The 21,451-nt window shown below is 40.4% G+C and overlaps 1 protein-coding gene and 1 long non-coding RNA gene across 3 annotated transcripts; both read right to left on the reverse strand.

Annotated features, from left to right (window-relative positions):
* Positions 1–3,926: 3,926 nt before the first annotated feature.
* LOC135440602 (translation initiation factor IF-2) lies at positions 3,927–5,941 on the reverse strand. Its single transcript, XM_064699867.1, has one exon. The coding sequence runs from the start codon at positions 5,770–5,772 to the stop codon at positions 4,159–4,161; it is 1,614 nt and encodes a 537-aa protein (XP_064555937.1). The 5' UTR covers positions 5,773–5,941; the 3' UTR covers positions 3,927–4,158.
* Positions 5,942–9,947: 4,006 nt separating this feature from the next.
* On the reverse strand, positions 9,948–13,267 carry LOC135440665 (uncharacterized). 2 transcript variants are annotated; one of them, XR_010438344.1, is made up of 4 exons: positions 13,150–13,267; positions 10,687–10,820; positions 10,436–10,576; positions 9,948–10,381 (listed from the first exon to the last, which is right to left on the reverse strand). It is a non-coding gene; the product is annotated as an uncharacterized LOC135440665 (long non-coding RNA). The 2 variants fall into 2 exon arrangements; XR_010438343.1 differs by having other exon boundaries at positions 10,436–10,628.
* Between the last annotated feature and the right edge of the window lie 8,184 nt (positions 13,268–21,451).

The raw sequence follows: 21,451 nt of genomic DNA on the forward strand, positions 1-21,451 counted from the left end.
ATTCGCTAGACCTCGACACAGCATTTAAATTTGAAACGATCGAGCGATCGTCGCCGCGATCGATGGTTCGATTGATGCGGCGGCGACCCTCACATAACTTCCTAATTACATTACACGACCGCAGTGGCAGTGGCAGTGGCAGTGGCAGGTCAGGCGGTGGCTGACAATCGCACCTGTAGCTGCCGCGCGCGCGCTATTTACAAGCAGCGGGGGAGGGGTAAGGGTTCTGGCGGTGGCGGCTACGCTGGCATTTTAATTGAAATTGTTTGTGTCTTTGGCGTTTGCTGCGCTTGATTGATTTAGAGCGAGCCGCTGAGGACCCGCAGCAAAGAGAGCCCCTAACAACCACCACCACCAGCACCACTACCACTAGCACCACCAGCCTGCCTGCCTGTACACCTGCCTGCCCGCTGGCTGACTTCTGGTTGAACCTAACTGACAGTCGCGTAATGAAATTCCAAGCGGCGTGCGGCATGCAACGCAATGCGATCCGCTGCTCTTTTTATCCCTCACCCTTCACAGCCTAGCGATGACCCTCGCCCTCACTTGTTAGTTCCCATTTTCCCCCTCCCCGTTTTGCTGTTGCTGAGCCAGCGATCTTGTCCGTTGATCTTTTTGGTGCATTGGCTAAGTTAATTGGTTGTAAAACAATTTTTCGAATTAACATAAAAATGTTTCATTGGAAAAAATATTGCAGACACAATTAACATTTACTCGATGCGAGTGCGAGTGCGAGTGCGACTTCGCCAGCGACTCCGACTTCGACTGCGGTTCCCAGTTTCGAAATGCGGGCACTCAGATGGTCCGAGTTGTAGATAAAGAGGAAGAGGAAGAGAGTGCTGCGCCGAGGTGTGCACTTGGTTCGATTAGCTGCACTTCTGCGTGCAACAAGTCAGACACATGCAATTTCCAGCTGAATTAAGTTAACATCTCATTTCGATATTCTAAGTATTATCGTAATAATGATTATTATTGAATTCGATAAGACTTAAGACTTCTCCTTTCGGAAGAGTTATACTTTCTTGTTGTACGCCAATTTTGTACCTCTTCTAGGGAGTTGGTTAGGCAGCTCCGAGTACTTGAATTGAGTTTTGATCTCATTTCTATTATCGATATTTGATCGATTGAAATATTTACCACGTTAAGAAGGCAGTTGCTTAGTCTTTGCTTTGATAGACATTTGATTTAAGAGGCAGACTTGCCCAGCCTCGACTACATAAGCTTGGGGCATGTAAGACACGTGATTCTGAGCATTATCAGCCATTAGGGCCTTATATCAATTTAATGCTGATATTGATATCGTTATCGTCGTGATAATATTAAAGAACAAGTTCAAGAGTCAAAGTCAGGTAATAGATTAAATTAGTTGAAATTGAAGTGGATCTCAGCTAAATTAAATTGAAAATTTTCCTAGAATATATCAGCTAAATTAAGTGCAATAAGCTGTAAGATACACGAAGCTTCACACAATGTGAATCAAATTTCATTTTTCTATTGTGTTATCACACAACCACACGACAAATAAGAGATATGCATTACTCACGCTGGGGCCAGGGACGTCAACAGATGCGATTAGTTACTAGTTCGCTCAAACAGACATAAGTCTAAAGACTAGAATGTATGTGTAAGACGCTCAATACATCTTAACACGATACATTGTCATTGTGATCGTTATCGTTATCGTTATTGGATTCGTCACATCGCTAATGTGTGATATGCAATGTACCGTAACTGACAGCTAAAAAACAAGAAAACCAACACCAAAAAACCCAACCAGCCGGACAATTGAATTGTTTTGGTTGCTGTGTACCCACACAAGACCATTCAACCAAACACTGTCCGCGGTCGGGACGGCGACCCGCGGCCAGCCGAATGCAAATTGAATGAAATGCTAATGGAAATGAGTGCGAGTATGAGTACATTGAGTGCAGGCTGCGCACAGACGCGCGACCCGCGCAAATAAAGACAATGAAGGCAACTTTTATTGGTTCCATTCGATGATCAGACGCTGAGCTGAGGGCCACCGCGCGTCCGGTCGGTCGATTGTCTGGTTTGTCCGTTTGCGGCGTACTTAGTGACACCATTAACGCCGACTCAACACGGCCCGGGTCGGTTGCCCCAGCTACCAGACACATTCACATCCGGCCTGCCAGCGCATGCGCATGCGCAGATGTCGACAGAGCTGGGTCCCTGCTCGGCTGCGAGCCCAGCCGCGATCGTTTCTCAGTTTGATTGATTCTGTTTCAATGTAGCGCCTTTCTCTTGCCACAGCCCGTTTTATTGTTGGCCGCTTGAATTTTTTATTGCAATCGGTGTGAAATTTCACACCGCAATGCTTAAATGATTCCAAACACCCTTTCGGCCGTTCAAGCCAATGAGTTTTTTGGCTCGCGAGTCAGCAACGAAATGTATTGAATATAATATTATTAACTAGCTTAGTTTTGGAAAATGAGCAATATCTAATCTTAGTAAAAACATGAATTAAGGCAATCATTTATTACTACAAAAATTAATGTATTTTGTATATAATGATGGAGGTAAAATATCTTTAATACATTTATAGATAAGTCTCGATTCGGTGAGCGACCTTACGTGAAAATATAATTTCTATACAATTATGTATCCCTTAACAAATCTAAACCAACTCAAGCTTCCCCCATTTAACCTAACATAACTTTTCATAATCCCAGCTTTTTTCAGCTCACCTAATCAAACAACATTGAGCCAAATTAAGTCCGATCATGTTTCGTTTATAAGCTTTGATAAAATAGAGTTTCTATTGTAATCTATTTTATTTTTGATTGTTTATTTTTCTTTTCAATTCACCTTCAATTAAATATACTTATATTTAGCCTATAATATTGTTTAATAGTTTATGTTAATATTCACAGCTTAGAAGATACATTTTAAATGTACACATATCCCCGCCTAACTGCATTCATTCAAACCGAAAAAGTGGACCGTTTGTTTATATACCGTACACCAATTACGTTTATTCATTTCTATGGGAAAATTTGAGCTGGTTCCGAACTCACAAAGCTTATATACAACGAATATTATCTGATATTTTTATAAAAAATAAGAATCTTTCTTTCTAACTTAAATCATATTCATGAATGTATTTAACTAATATACTTAATTAAGATTTAGATGCTAAAAATTTTCCAATGTAAAGTTGTTAAAGCTTTATAAGCTTTTGCTTGAAGATCCTCTAAAATTTCTGCATTCACGTTGAGATCTGTGAACTACGTTCAGGTTTTTTGTGCATTTTTTATTTTTATTTATTTTGAGATCAAGATTAAATAAATTGAACCAGAGGGAGAGAAAGATAGAGAGAGAAAAAGAGATATTTGGATCAAAAATGTTTGCATCATACATATTTATGCATACAATATTCAGGCAATCTCTATGTCATCTCCATTAAGAAAAAGAAGAAAGAGTGCCTGCCTAGGGGATACCCTAAAGCTTCATCTACCAACACCAAATGCAGCTCACGCTGGCTGGTGTAGTGGAGAGGGGGATGGCGGTAGCTATAAAATTAAAGATACTTGAGCTGTATATACTATTCTAGAAGCTACATGTCAATTTTGGTCAATTTGGTGGCTATAGCCATTTAAACCAAAGAGATTTGCTCAAAAAATGAGATTTCGATATCGATTTTTATCGATTGCTTGGAAACGGGGCAAGTTATCGAGCTCATACGGCGTTCTAGATTTGAGATCGGCAGGCTCACACATACGGACAAACGGACAGACGGACAAACAGACGGATATGGCTAGATCGACTCGGTTATTGACGCTGTTCAAGAATACATACACATTATAGGGTCGGAGATTCTTCGTTCTGCCTGTTACATACATTTGCACAATTACATTATTCCCATTTGTAATGGGTTCAGGGTATAATAAATGGAAAAGGAGATAGAATTGCTGTGTAATTGTTTATTAGTCAGCTTCTAAAACCGAAATGGAACACATCACATATGTTATAACTTGAAAATTTATTAGGGTGCCCGCGAAAAGTTACAGGACAAAAGTCAGGACGCACTATAAGGACACTTTAATAAGAAGAACAGGGAACTTCCGCGGGCCAAAATGAAGGAAACCGACGACCGTTTCCGGCTGCCGGCTACCATCTCGGTCTCGTTACGTTTACCAATTACCGCCAGAGCAAGCTCTGCTTTTGGCGTGGACTGCGGGGTCTGCGTGATTCTTCTTTGTTCCTGAAGGCTAGCGTCAGGTTGCGCTTGGCCGGGGACAGGCCTGAGCGTGAGGTGGCCTTTAGGCCCTCAATGCTGCCCAGGCTGCTGTCCACAAGAACGCGGCGTCTGCGGCGACGTGACCTCAGCTTCGGCTTAGGCCTAAAGATCGGAGAACGGGAGCGAATGGGTGCCGACTCCGGGTTGAATCTGCGATGTGGCGGCGGCTGAGCCAGCTCCAGAAGGCGTGCGCTAATCTTATAGACGCGCTTGGGCCGCTTGACCGAGGGATCACTCTCATTGGCTCTAAAGAGGTTCATGCTGCCTGCTTCCAAGCGCTCCGGATCGTCTATGGCCTCCTTCCGCTCCAGATCCTTGGCTAGACGCGCCTGCGAGCGCATGTTGCGTATCCGCCGGGCGCTATTTGCGGACAGGACCGGTTTTTGGTTTTTACCAGTTGGCATTGGGCGAGTCCAAGGCTTGCCTTTCAGCTTGGCGATCACTGGATTTGGTCGATAGATAGCGCCTGCGCTGGGTTGGAACTGGCAGGAATTGCGCCGAGGTGGGAGCTCGCGCCTTTTGGCCGGCGAGGTCACGCTGCGACTGGTTTTTGGAAAGCCGCCGCCGGCGGTGAGGCGCTTTGGTTTTTTTTTGCCCTTCTCCTCCAAGGTGTTTTTGCAGCTGTTGACGCTCTTCGTTTTCGTCAGCTTGACGCTCTTCTTGTTCTTCAAGATGCCCGGCTTTTTCAGCGTGGTGCCAGCACTGGATGGTGGGGTCCGTGGGCGACTAGATGGATCGCTCTTTGATTTGGGCGCCTCTTTAATGACTGGCACCGTTGAACGTACTGCATCGCCAGCAGGTAGCCGTGGTTTGGCTGGTTGCAGCGTCTGACGGGATTGCTGACTCTTGGCAGCCGACAATTTGGCCTTGACAGTCTTCCTTTCGGCCTTGACAATCGATTTCTTCTTGGTAAGTTGTGCGAGCTTGGGTTTGACCTGGCCTTGGAACTTGTTCAAGGATTTGGGTTTGCTCAGGGTTGCGGGACGGACTTTCGCTGGGCTTTTCCTTTTCAACTGACTCTTGGGTGGAGGCGGAGGCTTGCTTTTGATCAGCTGCTTGCTCTTGATTTGAATAATCGGCTTGGACATTTCGACCACAATGTCTCTGGGACGGCCGCCTGGTCGCAGATGATTCTTGTCAATGCTGACGCCAGTGAGGCTCTTCTCCGGCTTATCGCCCACCGCCAGCTTGTATGTGAGGGAGCGGGAACCGGAGGGAGAGCGCTGCATTTTATTCTTGGCCCGCATGCGCTTCTGGCGTAGCATCTCGTCGAATGCTTCTTTGGAGTGTGTGATCTGCTTGGTCATATCAATGCGTTCTGGCTTCACGTAGAACATGTGTCCATTGTAGTCACCAACATGGCCCTGGCCATGGCACTCCGATATGACGCGAGCTACCACGCGTTTCATTTCCGTTCGATTTAGGGACAATTGATTGGCCAGATTCTTGGCCAGTGCCTTCAGAGCGCCTCCAGTGCCAGCCATTTGAGATGAACTCCATATATTCGTGTTCATTTTCTTAGTTTCTGTGAATTTGGCTATTTTATCTGCGCGTTATGTGAAAAACCCAAAGTGAAATTTGCTTTCAATCCCAAAATACTTTAATAATACTACTAGCAATTTTTATCTATTTTTTTGGTGTGACATAATAATAAGCTGAAAATAAATGTGCCTAGAATTCCTGTTAAAAAGGCTTCAACACAAATGACTTTTGTGCAAAACTACGCCTACTTTGATTGCAAGCTTGCCCGAGGGAGGGAGGCGGTACGATTTGCTAAACAATAAATATCAAGAGGCTACTATACTATAATTAGCAGTAAGTAAATTAATAATTATAACAATAAATGAAAAGAAATCAACATATCTGCTCATTTCTGATTAAATACCAATTAAATATCGAGTTTAATTTATATTCACTTCACTTATTATTAGTATGATAATTATAGTTAATATAACATGATAATTAATATAATAATTATTTGGATGCGTTCGCGTTAATGGGTTACCCATACAATAAAAATATCTTTTTTATATACATTTTTTTTTGCGCTGGAATCGATCACTGCCTTCTGATCTTTAGCAAACGAAGGACTAGGATATGGTTATAGTTACCACTAGGTAGCTTAATTGATATAATTATCCAAATGTTAGATTAAGTTTAACTTTTTTATTTTCAATGAGTAATTTATATTCTAATATATTTCAGAGAATATTGACCCAAATAAAAAATAGCTGGCTTGTTAGGTAAAACAAGAAGTCCTTCTGCTTCTGTCTCTCTCTCTCTCTCTCCCTCTCCCTCTCTCATCACCCACTCTCTCTCTCTCTCTCTGCTGTCTCAGCTGTCGCAGCTGCGCAATAGCCACGTGCGGATCGACCTCTGTGCTGTTATCAATGGGCTCAGGACTCAGATAGAAAGGACGGAACTGATCCTGGCTACAAAGAAAACTACTTACAAACAAGCCCACATGGACACCAAACAAAAACAACACACACACACACATGCACACATGCACAAAGTGGTCATAAGGAAGAAAAGTTATAAATGATTTCATTATAGCAATTCGAGGGTCATCAGCAGCCGGGGTCTCTGACTGTGTCTGGGTCAGGGTAGGGGCCCGCCTGCCTGCCTGTCTGTGCACTTGCAACATGCACCTGCACAACCTGTGGCACCTTGGGCAGGTGAAGGCAAAACGCGCAGCACGCTCGCCCTTTTTCAGGGGTGGGAAAAATGATTTACGCAATGAGCGGGACAGGCTCCTAAAGTTGCCCAGTTTCTGATGAGTCAAAGTGGAAGTCGAACTGGCACCCTTTAACCAAGTTCAATACGTCTTGCAGTAGCCCAGGCCTGTCTATGACATGCCCTGTCCAAGCTCTCCCCCCGCTCTATCGCTCTCGCTCTCGCTCTCACTCTTACTCTTTTTCTCCTGCTGCCCATCATATAAGACTCGTTTGGGCCACTTAACTGTAATTAGGGCTTTTCAATATTATTAATGATGATGGTCGCTCGGAACGCCGCTGAATATGTGGGAAATGCATAGCGAATTGATGATGACCCCGACGGCGCTGCAGACAACCAACAACCGACAATGGACAACCGACAATGGACAACCGACAATGGACAACCGACAACGGACAACGCAATGAATATAAAATGCTAAATGCAAAATGCAAACACGCAAACCGAAAGCGCAACAATTTTCGAACTGCAATTTTTGTGCAGCGCCGAGCTGCTTCGCTCTATTTGACTTTTGTTGTTGTTGCTACTGCTCTTGGTGGTGCTGGTGGTGGTGGTTTGTGGTCAACCATCCAACCATACGTTTTTAGCGTTATCAGTGCAAAATAATCTTTCAATCAGCCCTATAGAGCGACGTCGTCATCAGCCTCACAGTTGTTGCTGCTGCCGCCGCCGTTCAACGAAGTGTGACAACAATTGTTGCAGCCGCAACAGCAACAGCAACAACATCAACATCAACAGCAGCAGCAGCAGCAGCGCTGGCAGGATGAATAGCCATATATGTTATACATATATGCATGTATCCCACCTAAGTATATACATATGCTGGTAATGCAGATCATCAGCACAACAATAACTACAACAATTTCAATAACAATAGAACCTTTGGCTGGTCGATTGGCTTCATTTCTTTTTTTAGATGTTAGAAGTTCGGTCTGAATAGTCCTCTCTATCAGACTAGTTGTAGCTAACCATATGTATGCCGCATTTTATATGACACCTCTCTCCTGCATGGCCCGTGATGCAAATTTCAGCAGTTGATGTGGACACAAAAACATGATTTCATAGATGCGCATTTAATAAATATACCATATACTTTGTCATATACACATGGTTAAAACGAGCAAAATTAAAAACACTTTTCGGTTTAACTAATAACTCTTTAAGAAAAACTAGTAGATGGTTAAATTGTTTCTCATTTGTTTGAAAGTCTATTAGCCAAGATACTGTTGATTGCTTATTTATGATTAAATACTATAATTTATATTTAAATAGGCGGCTTGATCTAGTTTAAGTTAAGTCTGACAGATCCTATGCATTGGCAGCACTCAGTTCACAAATTCTATTTTTTATTCATTAGGCACAAATGCATAGAAATATAAATGATATAGGTAGGTCAGATAGATGTGCTATTCCTCGAGGATAACTATTAATAAATTAGATATTTTAGATAAATTAGTAAATCCAAAAAAATAAATTATAATTTAGACAGTTATTTAAAAAAGAGTTATCTATTCATTTAATTATTTATTTATTATTCATAAAATATTTATATAAATATTTAGTAAAAATTTATAAAACAAAAAAATAAGTAAATATTAAGAAAACAATACAAAAATATGTATAACGATTATTAATCTGATTATCTATTATTTATTGTAATTATTGACATTCTTATTATTACAATTTATTTTTTAAATTTTTATTTCTATAATTTATTATTATGTTCAATAATTTAAATAAAAATCAAATGTAATATCTAAAGCCTTATTAGTATTATTATTATTATTGTTTTTATTACAATTTGTATTATTATTTATAAGTAATTTTTATTACTCTTATTAATTATTATTATTTTCTATAATTTAAAGACAAATCAAATGTAATATCTTAAGCTTTACAGTTGAAAGGGTTTTCTTTACTAAATCTCATGCTAATGCCTTTCAATAACATCGCCCAAATTTTGACACAAGCTGAATGTAAAGCCAGTTACTTGAAAAAGGTCACAATGCGGGCAATTTTAAGAAATCTTTGGAGGCATTAGCATAGCTTGTGCCCAAGTTGAAGCTCTGCAATGTTGTCAATACCAATACATTGCCGAGTACTGCTCGTCCCCGCTCTCGGCGCACTCCGCATCCTTGCTGCTTGTGGCACAACATTTTTTCATGCATGCAACGAAACAACAGCGTTAAATTCCCCATGGAGAGTCAAAAGTCAGACTGTCAATGGGTAAGGGGTACAAAAAAGAAGAACGAAAGCCCAGCCAAACAAGTGGAAAGCAAAAAAAAAATAAAAAAAAAAATAATACGAAATAATAAAGAAACAGAAACAGAAACAACCTCATAATTTAACTCGGTAAACTTTTGCGCCTTTTGTTCGGCTGCTTTCACTACAAGTTATTGAAAATCGCGCAAGGGTTGCCAGCCCGCCGGAGTCGAAAGGGTTCGAAATTGAAAAAGAAAGCGCTCGCGTCAGGTGGCCACCCGCCAAAAGGGTGAAGTGGGCTCAGGGGCTGGTGGGATGGTAGGGTGGTGGGACTTCACCGGTTGATGGCGTCTCATTTGTGCCGGAGTGTGGGTGATTTAGTGTTAAATAAAAACTTTTAAATTGCCATTTGATCGTTTGTTTAGCGACAATAATGTCGTCGTTGTCGTTGTCATCGCCGGGCCCGACCCAGGGGCCGTCGCATGCCTTCAATTCCAGTGCGGGCCGCAGCCAGTGACAGGTTTATAGGTCGACTCAGTTCGCCTGCAAGTCGGCAGCGCCGTGACAATGACATTGTTTCGCCTGACAGTTGTAGCAAATTTATTGAAAAGGTGTTTCTTCGTTTTCGGTTTCCTATGTGTCTCTGTCTTGCCTTACAGAAATTGTCAAAAATTTATTGATATGTCGAAATTGCTTCTTGGCCTGCTCCCCCATAAAGAGGGGGAGAAATAAAAAAAAAAACACTGACAGCTCAATTTTTTTCTATCGAGCATTTTTATTTCTCCCATATTTTGGCTTTTTGTTCATCTCACTTCCTTTGGCCGCTTTCAGCGCCCGGCTCATTGTAGTAAATTTGACAGCAATTGTTTTGTTTGACAGTTTGTCGTCTCGGCAAAATGATGATGTCAATATGCAAAGCAGTCAAAGCAGCCATGGCCCAGAGAGCGTGCCCCATGAATTTGCATTTGGTATGTGGCACGCACAAAGGGGTGAACACGATTCCGGATGAGTTATTGAAGCGTTGCTCGCTCTTGGCAGCTGACAGGCTAGCTTTGATATGTGCCAGAGTTATCCTCAAAGGTTCTTGAACTGATCAATGTGGGTTTCATATGCAACAGGGCATCAGCTGGCAATTCAAGCACTCAGTTCATGCGGAAAACCCCATATTTACTGCAGGTCAGCAGGCTGAAATATCTTGAGTTTATTCCACATTCATTTCGTTAGAATCCACATATTCACATTATTCATAAAATACGTGTTTTTTTCCTGAAGTGCCCGCTAAGACTAAGAGGGCTTGCAATAATCCACTTGCTTGGGCAAGTGTATTGTATACGTGTTTCACGCTTTTCGAACAATCCGCGCCTCTGGGCATCAGCACAACTGTTAATATATTTTTTATATAGATATATATTTTTTATCCGATCGATTATTTCTGTGTGAATTACAAGTTGAAACGATTTACCGATAGAGAGGTGGAAATGGCAACTCACTTTAATATTACCGCAGGCGGAAAATGGGTGAAAACTCTAACATTTGAAAAAAAATACTGGAGTCCGATAACGCCAGGTAATATCCGTTAGCTATAAGCTGCCACCATGTGTTCCACGTATAATCCCTTATGGATCTGTTGAATAAAATCAATAAATATATATTATACTTACATATACACTCCAATCCGCGCCAAACTGCAATCCAAATAGCATTATCGACCAGTTTGCAACAAAATACGAATACGAGCCACTGTTGAATTTAAATGCAACAAAGCTGATCACGCAATAGAGTCCACATGCAATTTGCCATTGAACTTTGCGGGCACATATAACATCAGGTAACTCCAATTTGCTCTGAGATCTGAGCCCAAGCCTAACGACAACGCAATAACAGCCACCATTTTTTTAATTTTTATGTATGTGCTGAGTTTTGATTGTTATCCACAAATACACACACACACACACAAACACACACACACACACAGAGTTAGAGGCAGGCGCTGAGCCACAGCGATATTTTTTATGAGACTGTTTCGTTTTTCGCTTAATCGCACTAGAAAATCTCTAGAAATGGCAGAAGGAAGCAGAGAGAGAGAGAGAGAGAAAAAAAAATAAAAACAAAAAAAAAAATTGCCGAGCGTTCAACTTGAAAATATGCCAAAAGACAATTGGTCGTCGGTTGTTGGTTGTTGGTTGTCGGTTGTTGGTTGTCGGTCGCAACGTTAAGGGCATGGCCCAGGCCCAGGCCTAGACCCAGACCGAGGTCTATTCACTGTGTCTCAGTTTAAGACTCAGTCTAAGTTCTAGTTCCAGTTCGAGTCGCCGTCGCCGTCGCCAGAGTCTTTAAGTTTTCTTCAATGTTTAGCCAAGCGTGAATATTATTAGAGAGCGGAGGAGGCGCAGACGAAAGCCAAAAGCAGCAGCATTTATTAATAATTACCGCAGAGTGTTGGGCGGAGTGGATGTGGAACTGAACTGGGAGAGCTAGAAGTGGGCTCAGAGTACATACTCATAGTAAGAAATTTATTTGTTATTTATCTTTTTGGCATTATGCATGAATAACAATAAAAATATAAGTGAATGCTGCTGCTGCTGCGGCTGTTGTTGCTGGCATAAATAGTTAGCCAGAAATGCGGCAGCATAAAGCGTCATAAAAATTATAGCAAGCCATTCGCTTGTTGCCAGGTTCTCAGGTGGCGGCCAGCACCAGCAGAAGCTGCAGCAACAGCAGCGGCAGCAGAAGCAGCAGCAGCAGCAGCAGCTACGACTACAAGTGCTTTGGGTTGGCAGCGGGGACTGGGGGCTCTCTGGGAGTTCAGTCAATAGATTTAGATCACTTTTAGTGGAAACGCTGGGCACAAAGAGCCATAAAAATAATGAGCCCAGCACGACGATGGCGACAATCATGAGTAAATAAAGCAAAAATGTGGAGGAAACAGAGATAACAATAGCTGCAAAAAAGCCAAGAAATAAAGACAGAAGTATTTCAGTCCATTGTAAGTAATATTTAAGTGGAATATCAACTACTACCAACTACTGCTAAGAATACATTTGCTATCATAGATACAGGAACAGATTCAGATACAGCTTAATAAACAGACACAATTATAGATAGCTGCCGATACAAATACAAACATAGATACAGGTGGAATTAGGGTTATAAATATAGATACAATTATATTTACATATACAACTTGCCCAACTTTTACAGTAACAGATACAAACACACATATAGGGGTATTGCAAGATGCAGATACTTATATAGATATATAGATATAGATACACATATTAGTTCACAAGCAAACATAGGCAAACACAGATATTGATACAGATACATTTACATATACAGATATATATATATATATATATATATGCATATGCATACATATGCATATTCAAGTTTATTATAAATCCATAGAATATACACAGGATATACAGATACAAATTTATTCATAAAGAACCAATACATATACATTTGAAGACATTGATTCAGATACAGGTTCATATTAACATACAAGTACACATTAATTACAGATATAGATGCAAATACAGATTCTTAAAATGCTACAGATACAATACACATATATATAAATACAGATAGATAATACAGATAGATACAAAATTACAGATACAGATGCGACTTGCTAACTATGTGCAGTTGCAGATTTTGAATCTATGTTTAGCAAAAGTGGATTATTTTTTATAAAATTATTGATTGAAAACCATAGATACGGTTACAGCTTTCAAGCTATGCCTAGTGGCCGATGTAGATGGAGTTGGTGATGCTGCCCCCGAGTCACCCCCTTATTGACTTTACTTCAGGCCAAATCTTGTGGCTTTTGGACATTTGACAGACTCCATTATCAGCACTGTTTACATGTTTTTTTGGATTTTGTTTGATTGTGACTGTTGTGCGTTCTGTCTGAGATATTTGTTATTTGGTCGAGCGGGCGGGCAACTTACCAACTATTTGAACGAAATCACAATTTATTCTTGGAAATCAGCCTCATGGCTTTGGCATGCACTGCCACTAGCCCTGACACTGACTCCGCGACTGCGACTGCGACCGAGACTGCGACCGAGGCTGAGCCTGCGCCTAACAATCATCGCCCCCACTGGTACGGCATGCGTTGCTTTCCGAGCACAATACTATCTTATCGTCACAGCCCACATCAAAGCCAGAAATCTTTAACAGCACAACACAAAACACACACACACAAACACGGAGACACCCCCGCCCTGCGGCAGCCGCTATACACGCAAGCCTCGTCTGATAAAGTTCAAACAAAAGATTCGAGAAAAAAGAAAACAACAAAATACTCGCGCTTATCAAAAAGAACATGTGTACTTGCTTTGTGGATTTTGTAAGGGATCTTATTGTTCAGCGTAGAACTATTTGATATTTGCATAAGATCAACAGGTGCCCGCCCAGCAACGTGCAGCAATGTCGGAGGCATTTGAGCAATGCGACAACGTCAGCATCTAAAACTGTCAGCACTTGCTCAATGGCAACAGGGATGCGGATATGTCTGTGAGCGTGTGTGTGTGTGTGTACACACACATACGATAGTTTATCTGGGTACATAATACCCATAGGGCGGACATGCTGTGTATGACTTTCTCTTGCCGTCAATTGCCGTATTTTAATTGAGGACGGTTTATTTTTGTGTTATTAACAATTCTTTACATTAATATCAAACTAGTTCCGTATAAGTTCCACCAAGATTTTACAACAAAAAAGAATTTGTTGTAAGAATATTTCTCAGGTGATCAAGTATACCTTTCAGATCAATCACAATTAGTAAATAATATATTAGTAAATAATATATATTTTGCATTGAAACTAGTTCCACATAAGTTCCACAAGGACTTCACAGTGCACAAGAACTTAATTGAAAAGTATAGCTTGTACGATCGTGTGCCCTCTTAACTTGTGCACACTGATCAGTAAGAATAACCGAATATAATATTATGTTTGGAATTTATATTTAAAAGTATTTTAGCAGCCACATAGGTTCCATGCGCAGCAAACGAAATTTCCGCTGCAGATGGCGGATAGGATTTTGCAACTGTGGATCATATGTGGACTTTAGCGTTTTATTAGAGCAAATTTTTTAGCTTGTCTTTTTATTTACCACATAGCATCCACAAAAGCAAAGTACACAAATGGTTCTCCTTTATTAATTATTATTAATAAAACACTATTTATTCCCACATAGCATCAGCCAAATTAGGAAGATTTTGATTCCCTTGTCTTTTTCTCACATTCCACATAGAAGCACAACAGTAAGAGCCACAAATAGTTGAAAGGATCTCGCAACCGTGGAACTTATGTCGAATCTGAGCGTTTTATTGAAAGATAATCATTTCCCTTGTCTTTTCATTACAGTCCACATAGCATCCACAACAGTAAGGCACGCAAGCGGCATGGAAACCACAGCTTAAAGCAACTTGTAGGGAAGTTAATTTCTTACAGCACCGTTGCATTTGAGAAATTTCAATAATTGAGCCTCATTAAAAGTACTCGGTAATCGCAGTCGAATAAGGTATACATTCAAAAAGACGCACGCACACACACGCACAGTCAGTCGACGGAGCCAACACTTCCGATTATGAAATTTCGTTTGACAAAATGCCAGAAAAGTGTCGTTACAGCAATTGTTGTTGTTGTTGTTATTGTTGTTGTTGCTGCTGGCAAACAACGGTAATCATAACATGGAAATACGTACTGGTATCTATAATGTAATTACTGGCAGATCGAGGTGACTGCGGTAAAATTAACTGAACAACGTTGTTGGATTCATGCTGTTGAAATAAAAAAAAAAAATATACAAAAAATCAGGTAAAAATCCAAAACGATCGCAGCGACAGTCGAAGAAGCGTCAACGGAGACGCTGGCATCGGCGCAGGCGAAGGCGAAGGAGAAGTCGACGATGGCGACGACTCATTAAAACAATTTTAAAAAATAATACAAAATAATTACAATAAATTATGATTACGCTTGACAGTGACAGTGGCCACGAATGCTGATGGCTCTTGCCTGTTGGCTGGAAGTGTGTAGTTGGGCATGGCAAGCAGCAACACCAAGCAGCAACAGCAAGAGCAACAACAGCAACTGGGAAAGATACTTAGGCGACGACGTCTCGGTGTGGAGCGTCATCGTCGTCATTGTGCAGGTGCAAGTGAGCCGCGGCGTCACTGGCTAGTGACGATGAGCACAAAACAGTAACAACAACAACAACAACAACAACTACGACAACGACACCCAAGAATCGCTCAACTGTGGCCAAAAAGTTCGTTGTTCATTTGTGCGCTGCTTTGGCTTCATCTACTGCTGCTGCTGCTGTTTCTTCCTCTTCTGCAACTGCTTCTGCTTCACATTCACAATTTAATTCAATTCAATTTGGCCACAAAAATAATTACGACCTGTCCATGGCGACGCGCAGCGTGTGAGCCATCGCGACGCGGCTAACTGCTTGTATAGCGCCATCCAGCGGCGTTGACATGTACTAAGCACACACACACAACTGTCTGTCTGTGTGTGTGTGTGTTTGTGTGTGTGTGTGTGGGTGTGTGTGTGTGTGTGTGTGTGTGTGTGTTGTTCTTGTTGTGGGGGCGTTCTCATTGAAAACAAATCAGAATAAAACAGAAACCTTTAACAATCGAATAATTCAAGACGATAAAGGGAATTTATCAAAAGGCCATCAAAATCCAATTGAGGCTCCAGACAAGCAACAACAGCAACAAAAACAATAACAACCAGGGGCAGGGGCTGGCATGGATCGTGTATGGGCATTCATGGATCATCGCGGCAATCCGTCAGTCCGGTCGCATTGTGCGACTGTCGAATCTTGTCAAATGCACAACATAAAAATCTTTGTCGAATCGTTAAAAATGCATCATCATCAATTTTTGATGCATATTTAATGTACGTGGACGAGTCGAAGCTGTTGCCTGTTGGCTGTTGGCTGTTGCCTGCCCCAAAGTGTGGCGCATGTGACCGGTGTCGGCGCTCCACATTAACTGCAAAGTGCGACATAAAAATTGATTTAGTCGGCGAGTCGGACGAGTCGGCAAATGCCAAAGCAGAGCAGCAAATAGACATCTATATCATTTTTGGGATGCGGACATTATGGCTCAATTAGGGGCGTTCAATTGCCACACGACTTCGGCGGGCAGCAGAAGGGTGAGGAGTGGGCGAGACATTAGGCGGCATTCGGGTTTTGGATAAGGTGCAGAAGCACAGGATATCCTGGGCACGGCTTGTGTCGGCACACGCCCAAAGCCAACGGCACAGGCGGCACCTAGTTTCGGGCTGATTAGCGTCCTGGTGAGCCGCAGGCAACGTGCAACGTGCAACGCGCAACAAGTGCGTGCGAAATTTCACATGTCAACATGAAAATCCGACCGCAGATAAGCCATCGTCCGCCTTTCCCGGAAAAGTCCTTGTCGGCTGCTTTTGAATTTCTTGCAGCCGAGCAGTTGCAACTTCTTGTTACAATTTTCAGATAACCGGCAATTGATGCTAACTATTTGATATTTGCCCAAGCGCTCTCCTCGAGCGTGGTGCCCTGCGTGGTGCGGTGTCTGAGAGAGGCGGAGAGGCGCGTTTGGAATTTCCGGCTCATGCCCAATAAAAGCCAAGTCAGGCTAACTTTCATAAATTAGTCATTGAACTCAGCCAGCTGGCGAAATAGCAACAATAAACTAAATGCGAGCAACACTATAAACAACAACAACAACAACAACAGCAGCAGCAGACATTACTAATTTTTTTGTTATTGTGTGAACCTCGCACCAAAGCTTAAAACAATATACGCATAGGGTACTGGGAGATCTACATAATCATAATAGTCTCGAATTTACGCTTTAATAACTTTGCCATAAGCGCTACACGCTTTTCTCTGGGGCATATTGCAACACATTTCCAGCGGTGTGTTACATATCGAATTATTTGATATCCATAGATAAATTAAAATGAAAATAAGTATATATAAATGAAAGTAATTTAAATTATATATTTATTTATAGGTTTGAATAACTGGTCGAACACTTTTTGTAATATATAAAATAATTTAATAATAATTAATCATACTATTGATCATTTTTGGTTTCATATTCCAATAATTTCAATATTTTGGAACCTATCTGCGACATAATTTGCAATTTGATATAAACAAAAAAACAAATATAAATATATATGTATATATAGTTTGTCATATAATACATATGTGACAGATAATTAAACAATATTTGAATTAGAATATCTTTGGAAATATATCAAGAAACTATTTATAATATATTTTTAAGAATTTTTCACAGACCTGAATAAATTTATACAAATGTCAAAATTATTTTATATTTTCTTATATAATATTATTTTAAATTTTTTTATATTATATTATAATGTATTTTGTAACTGTCAACTGAGTCCCATATTTAAGCTATTTTTTACGGCATAAATTAAAAAAAAAATGCTTATTTAATTAATTTCTTCTTATTTGATAATTTGATACGCTTTAAAAGTATTTTTGCATACTTTCAGATCCCTAATTATTTAGCTCTTAAGCGGCTTCAACTTTTGGTTGGACTCCAAGCCCAAAACGCATGTCTGCTGATGTACAAAAAAGGTTTAATTTATGCAAAAAAATATTTAAAAAAATGAATAGTAATAATCAGAAAACGAAATTAAACGAATAAAAAACCTAATATGAATAAGCAAGTTCGTATTATAAATGCTTCAAAAGAAATTTAGGTTATGGGCCGCGGGTGGAAACGAGCCTGAACCAAGAGCCATTTCCCCATGTGTTTCCCATGAGCCACGCTAATTAGCCAAATACAAAAACCCAAAAAGCATTGGAATAACTTGCGTACACCCAAAATTTAACAATGAGCATAACGTTTGAAATTTGAAATTTGAAATTTTTATGCTTATTTTTATACGCGTAGATATATATTTTTGTTAATTCATATTAGGGGCATTCGTCCAGAAAACGAAATTCCAAAATGGCGCACCGTCTGGTGCCCAAAAGCAGGTGGAATGCGGACCCGGGCTGGAGACTTGCGAGCCGCACCATCGCCACCTAGATAAGACCCAAAAACCCAAGACTTGTGCGCACCTAATGCGTGGCCGGGACACACTATCCAGAGCAAGGGGGAGCGGGTGTAAAGCCCTACGCGCTTGGCTGGCTGACTGACTGGCTGACTGAATGTCTGACTGAGTCAGCTTATCCGACATCGAGGCAACTGTACGACGACTTCGTTTGGCATATTTAAATTCGAAGCCAAACTCACTTCAGCCCAAGTAAACCGAACTCTGCGCCGGGCTGTGCTGTGATCCATGACCATGATGCGGTAGCGGAGGCGGTGGCGGAGGCGGCGGCGGCGGCGCCGGCGGTGTCTCTGGCGTTGCTGGCGCCATTTTTGATAGTCGCGTTTATGATTTGCCAAAACTTTCTAAAGAGCGCCGCAGCAGAAAGCCAAAAGTCAAAGATCGAGTTCAAGAGCTGCCAGCAAAATGGAAAATTCGCAAAGTCATTTGCATGCGCAGGCGCTGCCAGTTCAGAAAAAAGCCAGAAAACAGTGTGACCAGCAGCGTGGCAACAGCGTGCTACCAGCTCAGCTCAAACCAAGTTAAAGGAATGCTAAAAGTATTTTCCCACAAGCTACCAGCTAAATTGAATTGCATTTTAATTATATGTTGCGATATATCTGTAAAATGTTCATAAAACAAGCAATATTAATGCTAGAAAAAACTTTTTAAATATATTTTTTTAACTTTATAATAATGAATTAATTCTTTTACGCATACAATTCCATTGTTAAGACATGGCAGATCTGCTTTTCGGATTAAACAAAATTCTCTCCGAAGAATTATTAATTCTTTTAAGGCAATTTTTAACTTAGTTTCTAGAAATTATTTTATTTTGTAAAAGAAATTTTTGAAATTATATTGAAATTATACCTATATGAAGGATCTAAAATATATATATATCTATATATATAAAACTGTTTGTCCTGACTGACTGACTGACTGACTGACTGACTGACTGATTGGTGATCAACGCACAGCCCAAACCGTAAGAGCTAGGAAGCTGAAATTTTCACTGTAGTTACCTTATGTGATGAAGGTGCACGTTAAGACGGGGTTTCGGGAAATTCCACTCGCAAGTGTGGAAAAATCGCGAAAAACGTTTGTATGTAACTTTTTTGTTTACCATCCGATCGGCCTCAAACTTATTTTCAAAGATCTTTGTTCAAATTCATTTGAGGGGTGTTTCGCACTTTTCGGAAAACCCATTCCTCCTTGGTGGAAATGGAGGTCAAAGATTTGGTGGGTGACGTTTCGCACTCAAATTCATTTCCAGAGATCTATATGAAAAATCATTTGAGACGTGTTTCTCACTTTTCGCAGAATTCAAACTTCTTCGGGGGGAATGCGATTTAAAGATTTTTTGGGCGGCGTTTTAAGTTGTGTCCGATTTGCTTCAAACTTATTTTTAAAGCTCTTTATAAGAACTTAATAAGTACGTATTTCAGCGATTTGGAAAATTCTACCCGCAACAGTGGTAAATTGGCGGAAAAAGGTTGTATGAAAGTTTTTTGTTTACCATCCGATCGGCCCCAAATTCATATTTCAAGATCTATGTTTAAATTCATTTATGGGGTGTTTCACACTTTTTGAAAAATCCATTCCTCCTTGGTGGAAATGGAGGTCAAAGATTTTGTGGGTGACTTTTCGCACTCAAATTCATTTCCAGAGATCTATTAGAAAAATCATTTGAGACGTGTTTCACACTTTTCGCAGAATTCAAACTTCTTCGTAGGGAATGCGATTTAAAGATTTTTTCTGCAAAGTTTTAAGTTGTGTCCGATTTGCTTCAAACTTATTTTCAAAGCTCTCAATAAGAACTTAATGAATACGTATTTCGACGATTTGGAAAATTCCACCCGTAACAGTGGTAAATTGGCGCAAAACGGTTGTATGAAAGTTTTTTGTTTACCATCCGATCGGCCCCAAACTAATTTTCAAAGATCTATATTCAAATTCATTTGAGGGGTGTTTCACACTTTTTGAAAAATCCATCCCTTCTTGGTGCAAATGGGGGTCGAAGATTTGGTGGATGACGTTTTGTGTTCAAATTTATTTTCATTAGAGACGTGTTTCACATTTCTCGCAAAATCTAAACTCCTTCGGTGGAAAATGCATTTCAAAGATTTTTTTGGTGAATTTTAAGAGTTTTTCGATTTGCATAAAAGTTGTTTGAATCCCGTCCGATCAGTTTTAAAATCATTTTCAAAGCTTTTTTGATTTTATAACATACGTGCCACGGGCAAGGCCGGGTTATACCCGCTAGTATATAATATATGTATATAGATTTCAGCTAATTTCAATAGCTTGATAAATTATTTCTTTTAAAATTACATTTCCAAACATAAATGGATTATAAAGAATTTCCTTTCGTTGATGGAAATTTTTTGTTGTCTGTGAAGTCAAATATATAAACTTAATTATATAAAAATTGTTAAACAAAAAAAATGAAAAAGTGATAAAATGAATACATTTAATGAAAAATTCTTGAAATAAACTGAAATAAATTGTTGTAGACCTGCTTCTTGTTCAGGATCTGAGATAAATATATAAATATATAAATCTATATCGATTCGAGCTAGTTGCAATCACTTGGCACTTGGCAAAACTGGCTGCTCTTAAGTATAGTCAAGACGCGCTCACAACAGATTTAATTTGTCTAAAAATACGAATATGATCGCATATAAATTATAATTGAAAATATCCATATACGTGTACTTGTGCATGCAATCTCAGCTACAACAAAAACAACAACAGCTGATAAATAAAATTCCGTCAGAGATACAGAGAGAATGTTCTCCTCTAGTCACTCGGTCTGCCGATCTCCCGAGCTCCCGATCTGCCGGTCTCTTGGTCCGACGATCTGGTGTCTTGGGCTGGATCCGTTGCCGCCTGGCGCACTGCTGATGACTTGATTTGAAATTTGAAATGATATTTTAAGAAACTAATGCAGCCATAGCTCGACGACAGACGACGCTGCCATGTGCCCCCTCTGGCGTCCTACGCCTCCTTCAGTCCGTGCAGCTCCCTCGTAGGCATGTTAAATGTCATTTAATAGTTGACAGTTGCACTTGCTGCTTGTTGCTGTTGCTCTTGTGGTTGTTGTGATTATTGCAGTTCATTTTTTGTATTTTTTTTTGTTGCTCGTACAAAAATTTATGTGTAGGTGGTTTT

The sequence above is a fragment of the Drosophila montana genome, unplaced genomic scaffold, assembly GCF_035044405.1.
Source record: "Drosophila montana isolate Dmon_TW-CO22-7 unplaced genomic scaffold, ASM3504440v1 contig_1624_1, whole genome shotgun sequence".
Classification (NCBI taxonomy): domain Eukaryota; kingdom Metazoa; phylum Arthropoda; class Insecta; order Diptera; family Drosophilidae; genus Drosophila; species Drosophila montana.